Source organism: Sceloporus occidentalis, unplaced genomic scaffold, assembly GCF_023333645.1.
Source record: "Sceloporus occidentalis isolate IW3139 unplaced genomic scaffold, rSceOcc1.0.p SCAF_8, whole genome shotgun sequence".
Taxonomy (NCBI): Eukaryota; Metazoa; Chordata; class Lepidosauria; order Squamata; family Phrynosomatidae; genus Sceloporus; species Sceloporus occidentalis.
This window is the reverse complement of record NW_028316988.1, coordinates 48,926,465-48,945,896: the sequence shown is the minus strand read 5'-3', so window position 1 is coordinate 48,945,896 and position 19,432 is coordinate 48,926,465. Positions and strand designations below refer to the sequence as shown.

Genomic DNA, 19,432 nt, shown 5'->3' with positions numbered 1-19,432 from the left:
TCGTTTTCTCATTTTCCTTTCAGGGCTGCCTTGAAGGCAAGGAGGAAAGCGAAAGACCATAAATAATTCTTTCTTTTCCTCCTGTTTACTTTTGCAGGTGTCTGCCCTGCTTCCCTCATTCTTAATGCTGAAGCCAGATTGTTTTAACTAAAGATGGAAACACTGGAGTCGGAACTGACTTGCCCAATTTGCCTAGAGTTGTTTGAAGACCCCCTCCTCCTGCCCTGTGCCCACAGCCTCTGCTTCAGCTGTGCCCACCGCATCCTGGTCTCTAGCTGCTCCTCTGGGGAATCTCTTGAGCCCATCACTGCCTTCCAGTGCCCTACCTGCCGCTATGTCATCTCCCTCAACCATCGGGGCCTAGAGGGCCTCAAGCGTAATGTGACACTGCAGAACATCATTGACCGCTTCCAGAAGGCCTCCCTCAGTGGCCCCAATTCCCCTGGCGAGAACTGCCGTGAGCGGCCATACCGCCAGAGCCCGACCATGTCGACAGCGGGCGACAGGATAGCTTGCCAGTTCTGTGAACAAGATCCTCCACGTGATGCTGTCAAGACGTGCATCACATGTGAGGTGTCCTACTGTGACCGCTGCCTGCGGGCCACGCACCCCAACAAGAAGCCTTTCACCAGCCATCGTTTGGTGGCGCCTGTGCCAGATGCACACTTCCGTGGACTGACTTGTCTTGAGCACGAGAATGAGAAAGTGAACATGTACTGTGTGGCTGATGACCAGCTCATCTGTGCCTTATGCAAACTGGTAGGGCGGCATCGGGATCACCAGGTGGCATCATTGAGTGATCGGTTTGAAAAACTGAAGGTAAGTAGAGATGAAGGAAGAACACGGATGTGGGTTTTTTGTGGGTTGGTAGTATTTGGGGAGGGGGGGCTTGTTTCTGCATGTTCACGAACAAGGTTCCAAGCTCCAAGAGATGGTAGGTTGAACAGCCTCTCTGCAGTGGGAAGATTATTTTATTTATTAAAATATTTATATCCAGTTTTCTGTCCAGAGATCTCTGTGTGGGGTGCAATAAAGTAATATGACAAATTTAAAGCAGAATAAATAATAAAAATTATTTTAAGAGGATAAAAATCTGTTAAGCAATGTAACAAGTAAAGGCATGATTAAACTTATTAAACAGTTAAAATACTATATAAAATTAAAACCATGATTAGGAATGTATATATTGGGTTGGATGGTTTGGGTGTTTGTACAAGCATCTCAGTTCATTCCCAGAATTTTATGAGGCATCCAGATGCCATCAACTTCTGTTTGTAATTGTACTGTCTTCTCCTCCCTCCTCAATTTCATACGGCTTTCTTATTACCACAGTAGATCCATTGAGGAGGAAAAGATAGAACAGATGCATTATGTCTTTTAAGTGGCAGAACTAGGAGTCATCTCTGTGGAAATCACCTTTGTTTTTGTAGGCTGGTGTTGGCTGCTATGACTGACCGTGATGCTTCAGAGTCAGAGTCTTTCCCATCATTGACAACAAGATATTATTTAATTGGAGGTGTGAGGGTTGAGCCTGGGACTATATATCCCAAGCAGGAGCTCTGCCACTGAGTGATGCTCCCCTTTCAACAGTAACAGTGAAGGTAGTTATGCATTAGTTTTATGAAAAAGCAGTGCGGACAGCTCAGTGCCATCTTTCCACTGCTCTACTTTGGTTGCATGGATTGGTTGTTCTGTGAACCAGAGAACTGTAGTCAAGGTTTTCCTGTTTCTGCACATCATCTCTATAATTTATCATATCAGAGAAGTATTGTCAGGAGCTGCAGGTAGTGTTCTGTGAAGAGGATTAGAGCTGATCCAAGGCATTTGGCTGACTGAGGCACAGACAGGACGGTGCCCCTTTTTATTCCACATAAAAAGCCAGTAATTTATTTAATTCCTGGTGGCGAGAGAATGTCCTCCAGTGTACCTGAAACATTTGATGAGTTTAGACCAAGGGGAACAGTTGTGGAGATCAGTAGGAGCACCCAGGAGTGTGGCACTGCTGTCCTTCAACAACCTGTTTTCTGCCCATTGCTCGAACTGGTCTTGAGATGGATGGAGGCAGGTGAGTATGCTGGATGGATGGATCAGTGGATGGGTACCCATGTCTTGGGGATGAAGCTGTATTCTTTCTGGGTGCAGAAATCTTGCTTAGCACTACACATTAGCTGAGTGGAAGGCCCTGAAGTTAAGAATTGGTATGCCCTGTGGAAGTTAAAAGAGAACTACAAGACAAGCTGCTGAATGGTTCAGAATGTAGTCATGCCTGTTTCTGCTTGCCCAGCCCTTGGCCATTTATATGAGACCTGACTGCAAAGGACAGAGAAAGCCTCCAAGCAGGCACTTAAAGCCAATCTCTCTTTCTCTGTGTATTTGTATATGTGTCATTTACACTGGAAGAGGGGAGCAGCAAGAGTGTTGGTATTTGTCAAGGGTGCCTATGGGCTGCATGGGGGAAATGATCAGATCACTGTGCCCTGTAGAGGATGTGGTTATGGGGCACAGGTCAGGACTTGGAAATGTTACTGTTTTAGACTCCAGCTTCCAGAAACCCAACAGCCAACATGGCCGGTGGCCATGATCGCTGGGGAATTTGGGGAGTTATAGCTCATACAGTCATTTTTCTGGGCATTGGCAAAGGAAAACGGAAAAGGCTTGAGCTGTAAAGGGATGTTAAATAGACATTAGGTCCCCTTTCTTTGGAGAAAAAGAAGGTGACATGCAGGCAGAAACCTAATAAAGGTTCCTAAAGTGGTCTATAATTGTATAGAGAGTTTAATGACATATTATCAATAACTTGTATGTTATTAGGTCTATTTATTTTGCCTCTATCTATTTTTATTTCAGGAAGCCATTTTTAGTTCCAGCTCTTGGGAAAAGCAGTAAACAAATAAATAATCTAACATATACCTTGTAGAATTCAAGATACAGCTGTGTTAGTCTGTAGTATCAGCCTGCGAAGAGATTTTGTAGCACCTTTGAAACTAACTAAAGAAAAAAAATTGGTAGCATGAGCTTTCATAGATTTATACCTTGCCGTTGGATCCCTCCGATGCAGTTGGATACTTTACTTACCTTGCAGTTCTGGTGCTAGGAAGAGACTGGCTGAAGGGCTCCCTTGGATCAAAGAGGAAGCTCTTTTTCCTTTTAATTTACACTCAACTATCAGGTTATCTTGGTGGCCACAAGAATATCTGATTAAAAGCTTTTTGGACTGTTTGGAGGCACCTTGCATGAGAGGGAGGGTTCATTTGTTTTCTTATTCAGACAGACTTATTGTGGCTGTTTTGGTGATCCATGTGGATGGAAAGACAGGTTGCAAGTATGTCAGCAAACCTGTCTGCCCACTTCTGGGGCCCCTTCACACTATGCAATTATATCAGTATCTTCCACTTCAACTGCTATGGCAACATCGCATGGAAGCATGGGATTTGCAGTTCAGGGAGGGGCATTTAGGATGCTCAGCTAGAGAGCTCTACTGCCTAACCAAACTGCAAAATGCCCTAGTCTCTTTCTCTTCCTCCCATTTTCCCCTTTGTCATGAGCTTGCTGCAGCTGAGATCAAAGTGCAGAAGTAGTTTGCACTCAAGAAGAGAAAAAGGCGTAAAATCTTGCTTGCTCTTCCCAGTAGACTCAGGCAAAAGCAAACTGTTGCTTCAGCTTCTCTTAGCTTGTATATTCTTCCATCTTAAAAACTTCTGTCATCTTGAGCACCCTCTGATTTTGCTTGGGCACATGTGTCCCAGTTTTCATTTGCGAAGTGTTGAAAAGTACAGTATGTAATTGTGTAGTGTGAAAGGGGCCCAGGTGGTACAGTGACACCTGAGACACATTAGCTAACCTTTCTGCTCTCCAGAGCATTTTCCTGTGTTGTGTGGTAGGAAAATCTAGAACTTGGACAGTTAAGGTTTATTTTAAAAAATCATTAATTGTTAAGTAGATTTAGAAAATTGTGTTCTGCTGTGTTAACATTGCTAGAGAAACGTTCAAATCTGTTAAATTACTTATTACATTAGTCATTAAGTTAATTCATTGCTTTTTAAAGACACCACAGGACCTGAAGTGTGGCCTCCTCAATATTGCCATGTGAGAAAATCCTTTCCCATATCTCCGTTTTGTTTTTAGTCCCTGCAAGGAGGCCAGACATACGTGCAAAAATGCCCCCCCAGATGTGGGGTGCTGTATTTTTTTTGTAGAATTAAATGCTATATTTTTTCATGGAAATTTTTATACACTAAATAAATAAATATGTGTGTGTCCGTGTGTGCATGCGTGTATATGCATGTAAATATATATATGTGTGTGCATATGTGTATTCATGGTTGTCTGGGTTTTACTGCAGTCATGTGGGCTAAATACAGGGAGATTATCACACTATCAGTTATAGCACAAAGCTATCGGCATAGTTCTGATTTGGCAACACTCTTGACTGTATGACGCAGTGCACAAACTGCTGTTATCCTGTGTTAAAACCACCACTTTTCATGCACGGGTAGAACTCGTGAATGACTGCAATTACATGATAATACCATGTCCAGCAACCAATGTGATCACTGGACTTTGTGTGATCTCATACACTTTTTGGTGCAAGACTTCACCGCGCCCTTCCTTTTAGTAATGTCGAAGTCACACAACTATGCATGCACAGCTTTAAAAAAAAGTCGCAGTCTCAAGAATGCAGCCATTTCCTGCCGCTCTTATTGCGAATACATCCCAGTTTTCTGAGAAAAGTGTGATCTAATGCATGACTGTCGCGCTGGTGGCAGTTTCATTTTGGGGGGTTGCCAGCGGGTTAACGGCATGGTGTGATAATCAGCTAGGATACAGGGTTTTAGTTATACTTCTAAGGAGGCAAGTGTTGACAAACCCTAGTGCTCAGAGGACTAGACTTTTGATTTTCAGTCAAGTCACTATTACAATTAGTCAAGGCAAATGTGATGTGTTGCCTGTGCTCCAAGACTCTCATAATCCTTTGGTGAAATAAAAAGTTCAACTAGTACTGAATCATTTCCCCCTCTTACTTGAAACAGAACTGCTGTGCGTGAGTTAATCTGAAGATACTATAGTTAGACCCCAACAAAAGAAATCTTTTGATGTATCAGGTACCACTCTTTATAGATACTGCAACCTTTAAAAATAGTGTTCTTTCAGGTGTTTTTGTTAAATTCAAAGGAAACACATGCTATTCTTTTTACATTATTACAAATATTTCAATAAAATAATTTCCACATATAATTTGGAAAAATTTCCAGTTCTCCTTTTTCTAGAAAACCTACTTCACTGTTACACCCCCCCCCCCCCAACTTTCTGTTTCATTGGGCTCTCTTCTCTTCTGCATCTCGGTTCTTCAGTCCTCTTTTTCTCCTCTTCTCTTTCTGCTTATTTCACACAAAAAATAACATTTTTATGCAGAATACTGTTTTTTGCACAGAAAAAGCTCCGATGTAGACAATGCTGTAATTGAGCACTTACTCTGTACAAAAGTTTCATGTGGTTGATTTGCTTACAAAACAACCTATTCTGCAAGGAAAATGCTGTATTCTCCATTAGAAATTTTTTTCCCTGTACAAAACAAACATATGCAGATCTTGCACATAATAAGTATGGAATTGCGGATAGACTTCAAAAACTGTGTGGTTTTCAATGTTGAAACAACGGGGAAATGGCTAAAATTACTTGTTACTTTCTTTGAAAAGCAGATTAGTGAAGAATTACATCCTTTTTTGGTCTACAATTCTTACTAGGTGAGGCTGATAGGGCCTGTAGTCCCAAAACTTTGGGAGACACTGTTCTGTACTTCTCAATATGGAGTGACCATACATCTGTTTGGTCCAAGTGCTTTTATGCATTTATTGAGGCTTTACAGAATCTGACAAGAATCAGGATGTCTGATTCTTGACTATAAAATGAAGCATCTCTCACCTATTCATTGCATGGGAAATCTGGCAAATAATTCTAGTCCAGAAAATTGCACACACACACACACACACACACACACACACACACGGTTGATGGTCAGTACTCAGGAACCCACACTATCCTTTGACCCTGCATTTTGTAAATAAGAATGTGTGGGCGTTGTGGAGGAGATGCACAGACTGCTGTGGAGGAATCCTTGGAGCTGAACTGTCCTGGAAAGGGAGACTTTGATATGGAACAATTTTATATTAACATGCTAAAATGCCACTGCATAATCAGATTGCCTGGTTTTATTTCATCTACTTGGAAATGTTTGCAAGTGAGATTTTAAGTTGTGCCTCATAGTAAGTGTTTGCGCTGCCCACCTCAAGGGATGTTGACAGCTGATGCTGTTTCAAATTGCAAAGCTTTTTCCAAACTGGTTTCATGTTTTTGGGCAGGGCATGATTTATTTCCTACAGTCCTGATCTGAAACTCTGCCAGATCCCTGTATGCTTTCACAGTTTATTAACCTTGGGTTGCACCTGTTCGTTTAAGGGCTGTCAGGACTTAATTTCCAATGTGAAATATGCTAGAACTCAAACACCTTCCTTTGAATTTTATACAGAATTATTTGATGCCAAGAAGACTGTAGTTAGTATATATGTTTGTGTATTACTATTATTTTTTAAATTAGGCGGTCATGATGCATGTTTTAGACCAGATATGCCCCCCAGGGCAACTCTTAGTTAAAATAATTTCATATGAAAATGATCCAGAATTGTGATCAGTTCTGACTCATAATTCTTGAGACATGCAGGTGCATCCTGCCTGATCATTTCTGCTTGCTTTGTAATGCTAGCAAGAGAGACTAGGCCAAGTAGAAAAATGACCAGGACTCTTGGTTTGTTGTTTATTTAAGAAGCCAGAATTTGAAGCTAGAATTTCTCATAGCATTGTTTGAATTTCCTCAGGATTGTTTGGACTCACCAAGCCAGTTTGGCTATGAACTGAAGCTTTTGGTTGCTGCAACTAAGAGGACAGGATGGGAGAAAAGGGACTGGGAACCACTAACTTGGGCTCTGAACAGTTAGACCAGGATAGCACTGGCCAAGAAGTTTACCAAAGTCTGCAATTGCCTTTATATTTGGGATGGAAAGAGCTTGAGTTTTTTTAAGAAAGAAAACAACTGAATGACAAAGAATGTGAAGCTGACAGAATTATCTATCCCTAGATGTGGCACGAGTAATCCACAACTCAATTAAGAAATAATTTTGCTTGGATGTTATTCATTTTAACAATTTGCAAATCAGTTAATTGACTAAATGCTACTAATCAGCCAGGAGTTCTTTCATTAAATGACAGTAAATTTCCACCGTTTGGGAGAGCTGCTCTTCTTGGGCCAGATTTTTTTGATGAAAGCTTGAAGTACATTTACAATGCATGACTGCTACCAATTCCTAGTACTCTTAAGGGAAGTAGGATCTGATGAAAATGAACCAGCAACCTGACCTTCTCCTGTGGTTTGCTTTTCAAAAGCTTCCAATTATTACAAATTCAAAGAAATTTTATTCAGCAACACCGTTAAGTGGTGAAATGCACTGCAATATTCATGTTAGGGTTTTACGTTGACAAGTATGTCATTTCAAGCATAAAGAAGCACCTTGTGAGTTCTGGATTTTCATCTCAAATGGCAAGGATGTAAATGAAAAAAGAAATGCCTGCCTGCCCTCCTTCAGACAAAATGAAAGTTGCTTAGTTTATGTGTTAAATTGTGCTAATAGAATAGGAGCTTGGGAGGGAACTTCATGCAACACTTAAGGCCAGGAATAAAAAGCATTCACCATGTATTGTTCAGTGGCCAGAAGGTCTTTAGCTGCTTCAGCTGTGTATGAATGTGCATTTTATAGATACACAATGTCAAGAAAACATATTTTTGGAAACATGATTGTTCATAACGTGTACTTTCCCCTTTCCCTTTATTTTTTCTCTCTTTCCTTCATAATCACACATTTTAATTCCATTTAAAAAATAAAAAAATGGTATCAGGCCCATCTGCAAGAACAACCCCAACACACACATTACACTCTTATGGTCATTAGCATGTGTTATGGGAGCTGCAAGGTAGATTGCTTGGCCTTTCAGCCTTTGGAGAAGTATTCCCTTTCTCAAGAGGTGCCTGTCTGTCACTCCTGTGCCTGTAGTCAGAGTGGCAGATGCCCACCTGCCTTGGGAACCCAGTAGACAACACCATCACTTTACCTGCAGCTGACTGCCTCTTCATGCGTTTTCATAATAAACCCCTGACTTCTTGAATTACAAGGAATGAGTATATTTTGCTTCATCTGTTTGTGGTACTTCCAGAAGATGTATTGATTGTGCAAATCATCCTGCTTCATTCACAGAATTGTACTGTTACATGTGCGCGTTTGTGTGGGTCAGCACCATCTTCCATTTGTAACTTAACTGCGTCTTCCCACTGCTTCTTTCCTCTTTTTTCTTACCTTAAAATCATTTATAAAGAAAAAGAGGGGATGGTTGTCTATAGTGTTTTTGACTAATAGCTCTCTCTCTGTCTCTGTGCCCATGCACAGACACATGTGCCCTTTCTTCCCATGGGCCTGTGTATCTCAGCTAATGCAGACAAAACAATCATGGTTTATATCTAGTTGCTTCAGGTGCCCTTTGGGGAGCTACCCCCTCCCTGCCCATTTACTACTTTGTCCCATTGAGAAGGTTTTCCTAACCTGGATGTTTCCAGTAGTCTTTTTGTAACCTGGTTAGCAGAGCTTGCATTAACTATGTTCCCACATCTCAGTGCTTTTGAGATGGGAGACAGAGCTGAGTAAACATCAGCTTAACAATGCAACTTGGTCTTTTCCTTTTGGCTGCTTTCAACATCTTCACTTAAGGACAATTTCTGAGAGGTGTGTCACCTGCCATCCCAAGGGGATTAGTTTGACAACATGATGTGACATCTTAATTCATATTTATATCTCACTCTATTTCTGAGGCCTCGGGTTGGGTAGCATTAAAAAACCTCAATGATTTAATCAAAGGGAATTATTTAAAACATTAAAATATACCTATGTAATTAGAGTATAATAAGCTATTCTAAGTTTCATGAATAAAAGTTTTAAAATTACTTATGAAAGCTTATGAAAGGTTCTGGCTGTTTTGCATGTATTCTGTGATTTCACAGTGCCATTGTGCAGATTGGTATGGAGCAAGGAGTTAATTATCCTGAGAATTTCATATTCAGGGTTTTAAAGATGATTTTGAGAATGTGGGCAAAGCCTGGTGGTTTCTCCAGGATTGGGGTACTGTGCGGACAAGATTGGAAGTATCAAAAAGGATTTCATGTCCTGTGTAAATGGTCAGCCCCTTCTCTCTAACAGAATTCTTGCACACATAGCTATGAATGTCTACCAAGTCAGAAAATGTGGAGTGGAACTTGGACTTCAGTGGTGGGTTACAGCTTAGGGGAACCTCTGATGAAGGTACTTCCAAGGATGTGGAATGCTTAACAGGCACTTGTCCACTTCCAAATCAATGCTACTACAAGTAATTACACTGCCTTTTAAAATAATAGCATCTGCCATGGTTTTGACACCACTTTATGGTTCTCTGGGTTCCCGCTCCACTCCTGATGACCAGGCTGGGACACTTTGAGACCACCTTTTTATCTAAAATAAACCTCACTGCTGCCATCACCTGATGAATTATTCTCTTCCCTCCTTAGCAATACATCAGGACTTCATTGTCCAGCTCTGCCAGCTTCCCCATGGTCTGTCTCATGAAAGTCAGAGGCCCCCACCAGTCAACAGGCAGACAGACCCCCAAAAGATAGACCAAACCCTCATGTTGCTTCCAGGCTTTTTCTAGGCCTTGTTGCATGAACTTATAAAAATTAGAAGTGTTTGATGTATTGTTAGGCTATTTTTTCATCAACTAGACAGACCTCCCATACTTGCTTGTTGCACGTGCTTTATTTCAGAACAGGAAAAAACACAACTTTGTGCAGAGAAATTTTGCACACATTACAAAAAGTCTGCAAAAAAGTGCCCCTTGTCTCATTATGGTGCTGGAGGTAAGAAAGTCATCCCAGTATCTCTTGGCAGGAGGTCAGTGATTTGTTGGCAGACTGTCTCAGTGAGAATGAATTGCAGCAATTTTTAACATCCCTAATGTGCAGCTTCCATACAAGCCTTCAGGGAAGAGGTGCCATTGCTGAGAAGGTCCTCTCTGGCCTTGTGATGGCCCCCAGCTTGCAGATTTCCATGTTTCGGCAGGTATGAAGAGGGGATAGGCACACCTTTGAAAATTGCAGGTTTAACACTGTCTGTTTCTCCTTAGTGACTGCTCCTTGTTTCTTTTTTCTCCCTCCATGCCTTCCCACTCTGGTTTTGGTTTTGGGTTGGTTTTTTTTCTCTTCTTTTTTACACTCTCAGCAAATTGTTTGAATGTTGAAATCCATCCCTCTTACGGTGGTGAGGAAGAAAAACCGGTTACTGTTAAGAGTTACTAAGAATTAGGACTAAAGATCAAATTAAAAATTAATGCAGATTATGAGTAAAAGTAATAGCTTGACCTAGATAAAAGAATTGCAGGAGAACCACAGCAGCAGGAGGAAAAGAAGGGGAAAAATGTGCTAGTGAAGCTGCTGTGGAATTGGAAACTCTCCTTGCCTCCTTCTCTTGCAGAACATGATGCTCTCTGAAAACAACAGGTGAAGCCCTGCTGGTGCCTTTGACAACCCTTTCCTCCTGCTGTTCCCCTTTCTGCCTGATTTAGTCTTTAAGCTTTGAAAGCTCAGCCATGGAAACCCACTGGGTGACCTTGGGCAAGTCACACTCTCTCAGTTTCAGAGAAAGGCAAAGGCAAAACCCTCACTGAACAAACCTTGCTAAGAAAACACTGTGATAGGGTTGCCATAAGTTGGAAATGACTCAAAGGCACACAAGAACAAAGCTTTTGAAGCATAGATGTGTGAACCATCTGGGATCTGGTACAGGTATAAGTCTGGCTCAAAACAAGCTTCTTGCAACCTGGGAGTTAAAATGTCCTTTCCCTCTTCTCCCTCACCAACTTCCAGTTTCCTGCTCCTTTTGCTGTTTTTAAACATAGCTGTCTTACATCTACAGTTCACTCTCCACATTTGCGTCTTTGACTTTTGCAGATTTGATTATTCATAGATTTGATTAATATTTTCTCTCTAGAAATCTCTAGATCCTCCAGTATGACTGTTGTCAACCTCTGCCAAAAGTAACACTGGAGGACCTAGAGATTCCTAGAGAGAATACTTCTTTAGGCATTTGTAGGTCTTCCAGCACACTTCCATGGTGAACCTTTGGCAGATCTTACCTGTAGAAATGCCCTGGAGGACCTATAGATTCCTAGAGAGTTGTTCTCTTAGGTTAAAAAAAATAGTGGTTTTTTTATTAGAGGTTTTCCCACTTTCACGGAAGTCCTATGCCCCTAACCTCAGTGAATGTGGAGGGTCCACTGTACTCTGATTCTAAGTGTGGATAATTCTGATCAGATTTCTTCTTAACTAGGCTTTGACAACCTGATTTAAATCCTGGTTTAGATGGCAAACCACAGTTATAAACAACAGAGGAAAGAAACAGGGTTGTTCAGGCTTGGTGGCATAGAATAGTGTAGTGGTTTGAGAGTTGGACTACGACTCTGGAGACCAGATTTCGATTACCCGCTTAGCCATGGAAATCCACTGGGTGACCTTGGGCGAGTCATATTCTCTTGGCCCCAGAAAACACTGTGATGTAAGTCAGAAACTACTTGAAGGTGCACACAACAACAATAACAACAGATTGCTAAGGCTAATGCAAGATTTTATAAGATGTGTTTTTAGGCAGCCAGATTTTCATCTGCATGTGTCCCATGAAAACTACATGCTAGAGCTGTGAACCACTGATTCTATGCACCATAAAAATTGGAGTGGGAGAGAGACCCATCATACAAATTATTGCAAATTCTGCATCATGAGGCCTCAACAAGTCTTTATCCTCTCTCTAGAAACAGCAGTGGTTTATATGATTTGGTAACCAGTGGGTTAATGTGGTGCAACACCACCTCTAATGAACGTTGAAAAGCTGCCCTTTGAAGCTCTGACATTAAGCAACAAAAGCTGAGGAAGTTGCTGGTGAGGATACCCATCGGCTTTAATTTATTTAACATTGTGAGTCATATTCAAATTAGAATTTTTCTGGGCTAGATAGCTTGGAGGGGCTAGGGCGAGAAATAAATCTGGGACATGATTTAATGTACCCTCACACTGAAAAATCAAGTTGTTACTGGCTACTGCTTCATCTTTCATTTCAGCCCTGGATTTCAAGGCCTTTGGCGTGGAAGCACATACCTACTGTTTTCCAAGATGCCAGATTGGTATGGGGGATGCATTTGTTTGGTTCACATTTTAACATTACCTTGACTAATGTTGCACTTTCAAATCTGTTTGATGGACACTTAGTTATCTTAATTATCTTTCTATTCCCACTTCCGCTAAACTTGCAGTGACGTGTTCTAATTTAAAAATGCCTGAAAAAATATGAATATCAGAGGAAATGTATAAATTACAAAATACATACTGTACATATAAAATGCATTGCTTAGAGATGTATTTTAGAGATGCACTGCTTAGAGATGTATTTTAGAGATGCACACACAAAGGCATACAAGTGTTCAAGTTTATATAAATGATAAATGTATTGAGGACTGGGAAAACTCTGAGTTGGGCACATTGAAACTGGAAAAAATAAAATGAAGAGAAACTGAAACTGACAAATTTATCCATCCCTAAAAAGATCTGTAGTTTTCTTTAGTGGCATATGTAGAGAGCCCAGTGTCTTGGGGGATATAATCAGGCTAGGCAATATAAGACCTACACAGAGGTGTATGCAGTGATGTCTCCTTACAGTCCTGCGAAGCTGCATCTCAAAAGTTACATGTGTTCCCCTTGGTGGATTGTGTTGGAACCCTCACTCTGAGCTTTTTCAAAGTGAGAGATTATTTTTGTACTGCTCTTTGAGCACCTTGGTTGTGCAGGTCGAGCAGTGTGAGGCTACTGCTTGGATGTTGGATGACACCGATTTTCTGGACCCATTTCAAACCGGCTTCCGGGTGGGCTATGGAGTTGAGACTGCCATGGTCGCCTTAGTTGATGACCTCCGTCTGGGCATGGACAGGGGGAGCGTGTCCCTGTTAGTGCTCTTGGACATCTCGGCGGCCTTCGATACCATCGACCATGGTATCCTTCTGGGACGCCTGAGGGAGTTGGGAATTGGGGGCACTGCTTTGCGGTGGTTCCGTTCCTACCTCTCAGGCAGATCCCAGATGGTGGAGCTCGGGGACTGTCGCTCCGACAGGAGGGACCTGACATCTGGTGTCCCTCAGGGAGCGATTTTGTCCCCTATGCTATTCAACATTTACATGAAGCCGCTGGGAGAGATCATCCGGAGACATGGGGCGAGGTGTTATCAGTACGCTGATGACACCCAGATAGTTTTCTCTATGTCTCCGACTGATGCAGTAACTAAGGATGGCATCTCTCCTCTGAATGCCTGCCTGGAGTCGGTAATGGGCTGGATGAGGGAGAACAAACTCAGTGTGAATCCAGGGAAAACGGAAGTACTGGTGATAGGTTCCCCGGCTTCGGGTAGTGAGATCTGTCACCCGGTCCTGAACGGGGTCACGCTCCCCCTGAAGGACTCGGTGCGCAGCTTGGGTGTACTCCTTGACTCGTCGCTCCAGCTGTCTTCTCAGGTGGATGCGACGGTCAGGAGTGCTTGTTATCAGCTTCGGCTGATACGCCAGCTGCGTCCCTACCTGGACCGTAAGGACCTTGAATCTGTTGTACATGCTTTGGTAACCTCTCGATTGGATTTCTGCAACGTGCTCTACATGGGGCAACCCTTGTACCAAACTCGGAAGCTGCAATTAGTGCAGAACATGGCAGCCAGACTGGTCGCTGGTAGTTCCAGGTCAGACCATATAACACCTATTCTAAAAGATCTTCACTGGCTGCCTATTCGCTTCCGAGCTCAATACAAGGTGTTGGTTTTGACCTATAAAGCCCTAAATGGCTTGGGCCCAGGGTACTTGGAGGACCGCCTCTCCCCATATAATCCGCCCCGCACACTCAGAACATCCGGGACAAACCTGTTGGAGGTCCCTAGGTCTAACCTTGTACGGACCTCTCAGAGGGCTTTTGCCATCGCTGCCCCTTCATCTTGGAATAAGCTCCCCGCAGAGCTTCGCTCCGCCGCCTCACTAGCTATCTTCAAGAAAAATCTGAAGACGTATTTATTTCGGTTGGCCTTCCCGCCTTAGTTAGATTGTTTTTTTTTCCCTGCCCCTTATTTTTCCCCTTTTGACCCCGGTTTGCTTTAAATTAACTCTTCTTTTTCTCTGCCCTTGACACGCGTATTTTATTGATCTCCTGTTCCTGTTTTTGTAGTAATGTTTTTAACTTTTATATTGAATTTTTCTCTTCTATTGTACTGTTTTTAAATTTTGTAAGCCGCCCTGATCATATCTATGGAAGGGCGGGGTAGAAATAAATTTATTATTATTATTATTATTACTGAGGAGTGTGGAATGTGTGTTCTTCTATTTGCAGAAGCAGTTTAGGCTGTTGACTCTTCAACTTGGTCTGGTGATCTGTGGAGTGTGGCTAGAGTAGCCATCCTCCACCTCGTTGCTCTCCAGATATTATTAACTTAATTCCCATTAACCCTAACCAGCATGACCATTGGTCAGGGATCACTGGAGGTTTAGTCCAAAACATCTGGAAGGCACCAGATTGAGAGAAGTTGGTACTGGAAGTGCTGCTGTGGTTGTTCCTTTTTTGCTTGCCTGTACACATTTTTTCCCCAAAGTCAAACACAACCAATAACAGTAGAAAAGAGCTGTGCCAAGCTGAATAGTGAGGCCGGGTGCTTCAAGGGATAACAACCAGTTGTCCTGTTGCAGGGCACAACCCTCAGAGATGTCGGGACAATGTGTTACCTTCAAAAGATGAATGGTAGCTACCTTTAGTCTCCAAGCCCTTTGTCACTCCTTGGAAGCCTTGGATGGTAACTTCTTCCAGCCAAAGAGAGAGTAGACCATTGTTGTCAATGTTGTGTGCCGACTTACTGTGACCCTGTAATTTGGTTTTCTTAGCAAGATTTGTTTAGAGCAGGTTTGCCATTGCCTTTCTCTGAGGTTGTGACTCGCCCAAGGTTACCCAGTGGGTTTTATGGCCAAGCAGGGAATTGAACCCTGGCCTCCAAATACACAAACCACTATGTCATGCTCGCTCTTTTATTGGTGCATATAGGCATACTCAAAGGAAGCATGGTGCATAATTTTCTGGATAGATGGAGGAGAGGGTAGCCCTGTTTTCTTTCTGTTTTCCATTGACAGCCATGCTAATTTGGCAATTTAAAAGGCTGTTCATCTTTCATTCTTAATTTTAAAGTGAAGTATGAATGTTCATTAAATCTTACGTGTCTTATTTAAAACCCACATGCATGATTCCACTCACACTCACAATCTCTTTTTAAGAGTTGAAAAACTGCTCCTCAGAAGAGCTTTATGGTGCCACAGGCAAGCAGCCAGTTGATCTGTGCTACAGCCAAGAAGAAAAATGGATTTCCCTTGAACTCAGTCTTTAAGAGGAAAGTTGTTCATATGCACAAACCGGGCAAGGCAGCTTCCCTGTTGGGCTCCCTGCTCAAATAACAATCAGTTGATCAACATTCGCAAAGTCATAAAAGGGACAAAAGCAAAACAGCAGAAGAATCAAGGCACAAGGCTTCTTATATATATGCATAAGTGGCTTTTTAGCAACCTGCTTCTAAATCAGACCCAATGTCCTGGAGGACCATACTGACATACAAAACTTTGCAACCTTCAACACAGATTCTGCTCAGATGTGTGGGCACACTCTTTAAAGACTTGTGATACCTGCTTGGTAAAAGAGGGGTCTTCTCATTTTTCCATTGCCTGCTTTCCTTGCTTTTGGCTAATCTTTAAACAGAAGTTGTATTGGACAGTCTTATAGACAGAAATTGTTGCCGATGAGACAACTCCAGGATCTCCTATCCTCCACTGCTTTGCTTAGGTCCTGCAGATTTAGGCCCATGATCTCCGTGATTGAATCTGTCCATCTGGCATGTGGTCTTTCTCTCGTTCTAGTGCCTTCTACTTGTCCTAGCATTATTGTCTTTTCTAGTGATCCATGCCTTCTCATGGTTTGGCCAAGGTACCACAGCCTCACTTTTGCCATCTTGGCTTCCAGGGAGAATTCAGGCCTGATCGGTTCAAGAAGCCATTTGTTTGTCTTTTTGGCTGTATGGTATCCTCAGCACTTTTCTCCAGTACCATATCTAAAATGACTTGATTTTCTTTCTGGCGGCTTTCTTCACCGGCCAGCTATCGCATCCATACATGGTGATAGGGATATAACGGCTTGGATGATTTTGACTTTGATGCTCTGTTGTATATTTTTACTCTAGCATATTTTCTAGTTCCTTCATAGCTGCATTCTGATCAGTGTTTGATCCAAGGTAGAGAACTCTTTAACCATTCTGATTTCCTTATAATCTAGGTTGAATTTATGTAGAGCCTTCATGCTCAATATTTTTGTGCAGTAAGTCTGCCTTTGCACTTTCTTCTTTAGTAATTATTCCAGGTCTGTGATGTTTTCTGCTAGTAGTATGGTATTATCTGCATATATTTGGTTGTTGAAGTTCCTTCCTCCCATCTTCACTCCTCCTTCTTATGAGTCTAACTCTGCTCTTTGTATGATACAGTATTTTCTGTGTACAAGTGGAACAGGTAGAGAGATAGAATATATCCTTGCCTGACCACTTTGCCAATTGGGAACCATTCTGTTTGTCCATATTCTGTTCTGACAGTGGCCTCTTGCCCTAAGTACAGATTTCTCATCAACTATCAAATGTAGTGGCACTCCCATGTCTTTAAGAGCGTTCCATAGTTTTTCATGATCTGTGAAGTCAAAGGCTTTGCTATAGTTATAAAGGACATGCTGATTTTCTACTGGAATTCTTTGGTGTGCTCCGTTAACCATTGTATGTTTGCAGTGTGATCCCTAGAGCCTCTTCTTTTTCTGAAACCCACTTGTACTTCTGGAATTTCTCTCTCCATATATGATTGGAGTGTATACTGCAGAATTTTGAGCATAATTTTGCTTGTGTGGGAGATTAACGTTATAGTCATTACAGTCTTTTGTGTCTCCCTTTTTCTGGATTGGGATGACTATTGATAATTTCCAATGTCTTGACCAGAGATTACTTTCCATTAAATGACTATCCTCTGATAGCTGATAGTTAGAGAACAGTCCACTGTACCATGGCTATTGTACACATAATGGAATTTCACCTTGCTAAAAAAACTGAGGCTCTTGTTTTCAGGAGGGATCAGTTAATCCTTGCCCTACTGGTTGCCTTTCTGGACCAAGTCACAGTCTGTATTTTTCTCTGTATTTCCAGATGTGTGTTTAATTTACTCTTATATGTACCTGGAATCACAGGACAAGCCAGTTTAACACCCCCCCCCCCAAAACACACACAAAGCGTAATACAAAAACATTGGTGGTTCTTCAAACACATTTCTATAGTATGACCCTTTATAATGGACTCAGTCCTTTCTGTGTCTGTAATGCTAATGTAAAATCTCACCAGCTGCAGCTGAGATTTGAATTTGGTTTTTACTGTTTTCTGTTCAGGAGTAGCTCTTTTCATATGCTCACACACACTGGATGAGATATAGAAAAGATTATCTTAGTTTTATTTGTTAAGAAACACACACATAACCCTCCAGGAAGCTCTGGGTATCTGTGGCATAAGTACTGGTTGGCTGCCTAAGGCAATGGACAAATACAGAGCCAAACCATATCCTCAAATGGTGATGGGACATTAATATCACCAACACCTCCCCCAATTCAGAAATATCCTCCAGCACACATTGAGGCATCAAGCAAGCTTTACTGGGTACAAGGCAGGACACACAGCACATGCCACCACCAGTTTTTGTAGTTGCTATGTGCATCTGGTGTAATAGCTTGAGTACAACTCTGGAGTTCAGAGTTCGAATCCTGGCTGGACCATAAAAACCCACTGGGTGACCTTGGGCAAGTCACACTCTCTCATACTCAGAGGATGGCAGTGGCAAACCCTCTCTGAAAAACTTGCCAAGAAAATCCTGTGGCTATAAATATTTGAAGGCACACCACAACAGTGTGTGTATATGCACCCTCAAGTTACCTGTTGATTTATGGTGACCCCTTGAATTTCATAGGTTTTTCTGAAGCAAGGAATATTCAGAAGTGATTATCAAACTGTGGGACAGGACCCCCAAAAGTGTGTGAGAGTTGCTCAAGGAGGACGCGAGACTTGGAGGCCCTGATCCACTTCCCAAACTTTTTCTATCTTGGAGGGCAGACAAAGGTGAGGAGGGCACTTTTCTAGCTCTCTTCCTCAGATATGTTAATTCATACACAGTTTCACACACAAATTCTCTCTCTCTCTCTCTCTCTCTCTCTCTCTCTCTCACACACACACACACACACACACACACACACACACAGAGTCACACTCTTCATCCCTTTGTACATGTTCCCACATGCATAAGCACAAGAGAATGAATGTTTCTGTGTAACTGTGTGTGAGAATAAATGAGTATGTGTGTGAGTGAAAGAAGGACTGAAAGAGCACGCCTGAGTGTGTACATATCTGAGAACACTGGCATATGTGTGTGTGGCTGTGTTAGAGACAATTTGTGCAAAATTTACACATGTGTTGAGTTCGGTATTGAATTTATTTAAACAAAACTGTTTTAATGTGAATGATATTGTTACCTTAGAAAATGTCAACATATGAATAAACATGAATGTGCAAATGAAAATATGCACACTAAACAAAATATTTTTATTCACATACTGCATCAAGCTGGGCTGCGCAACCTTCACATATAGATGTAAATGGAGGGGGTCACAGGGGTAACAAGTGTGAGAACCACTGGCACCTGGTATTTATTGGCAGTCTCCCACTCGAGTAGTAACCAGGGCTGAGCCTGCTTAGCTTCCAAGGTTAGACAGGATCTGGCGGTTTTAGGATACAGTACTTAGATGCAGCTTTTATAGTAGCACATATTTAGGCATTAGATCGGCACAGTGCTGAATATATATTATTTATATTTTGTAATTCTTTTTAGCAGTTTATTAGGAGTTTGAAGAATTGTGCACTTGGGAATATTTTAAATTCTAATTTCTGGCAAGGCACCAATAATGCCTTCCACTGGGAAATGTTTGGAAAGCCATTTCTATAGGCTTTGAATGCAGCCAACCTGGTTTGTGATGTGCTGCTAATTTTCTGTGACAATAATGCTATTTCCTGTTATATTTTTCCAATCCCTTGCAATGTTTGTGTAGTAAAGCGTGCCAGCTTCTCCCAGAAGGAACGTTATTTTGGATCTGTTCCCATCCCACACTTTCTCTGACCCTGGCAAC

General features: G+C 41.9%; 1 protein-coding gene across 3 annotated transcripts in view; it reads left to right on the top strand.

Annotated features, from left to right (window-relative positions):
• The window catches only part of LOC149308879 (E3 ubiquitin-protein ligase MID2), a 203,834-nt gene that overhangs the window by 39,081 nt on the left and 145,321 nt on the right, over positions 1-19,432 (top strand). For all 3 annotated transcript variants that reach the window (XM_089536612.1, XM_089536613.1, XM_089536615.1), the window contains exon 2: positions 98-819. In XM_089536612.1, coding sequence (XP_089392738.1) covers positions 154-819 — 666 coding nt within the window. In that variant the 5' untranslated portion in view covers positions 98-153. The remainder of the gene's footprint in view (positions 1-97; positions 820-19,432) is intronic.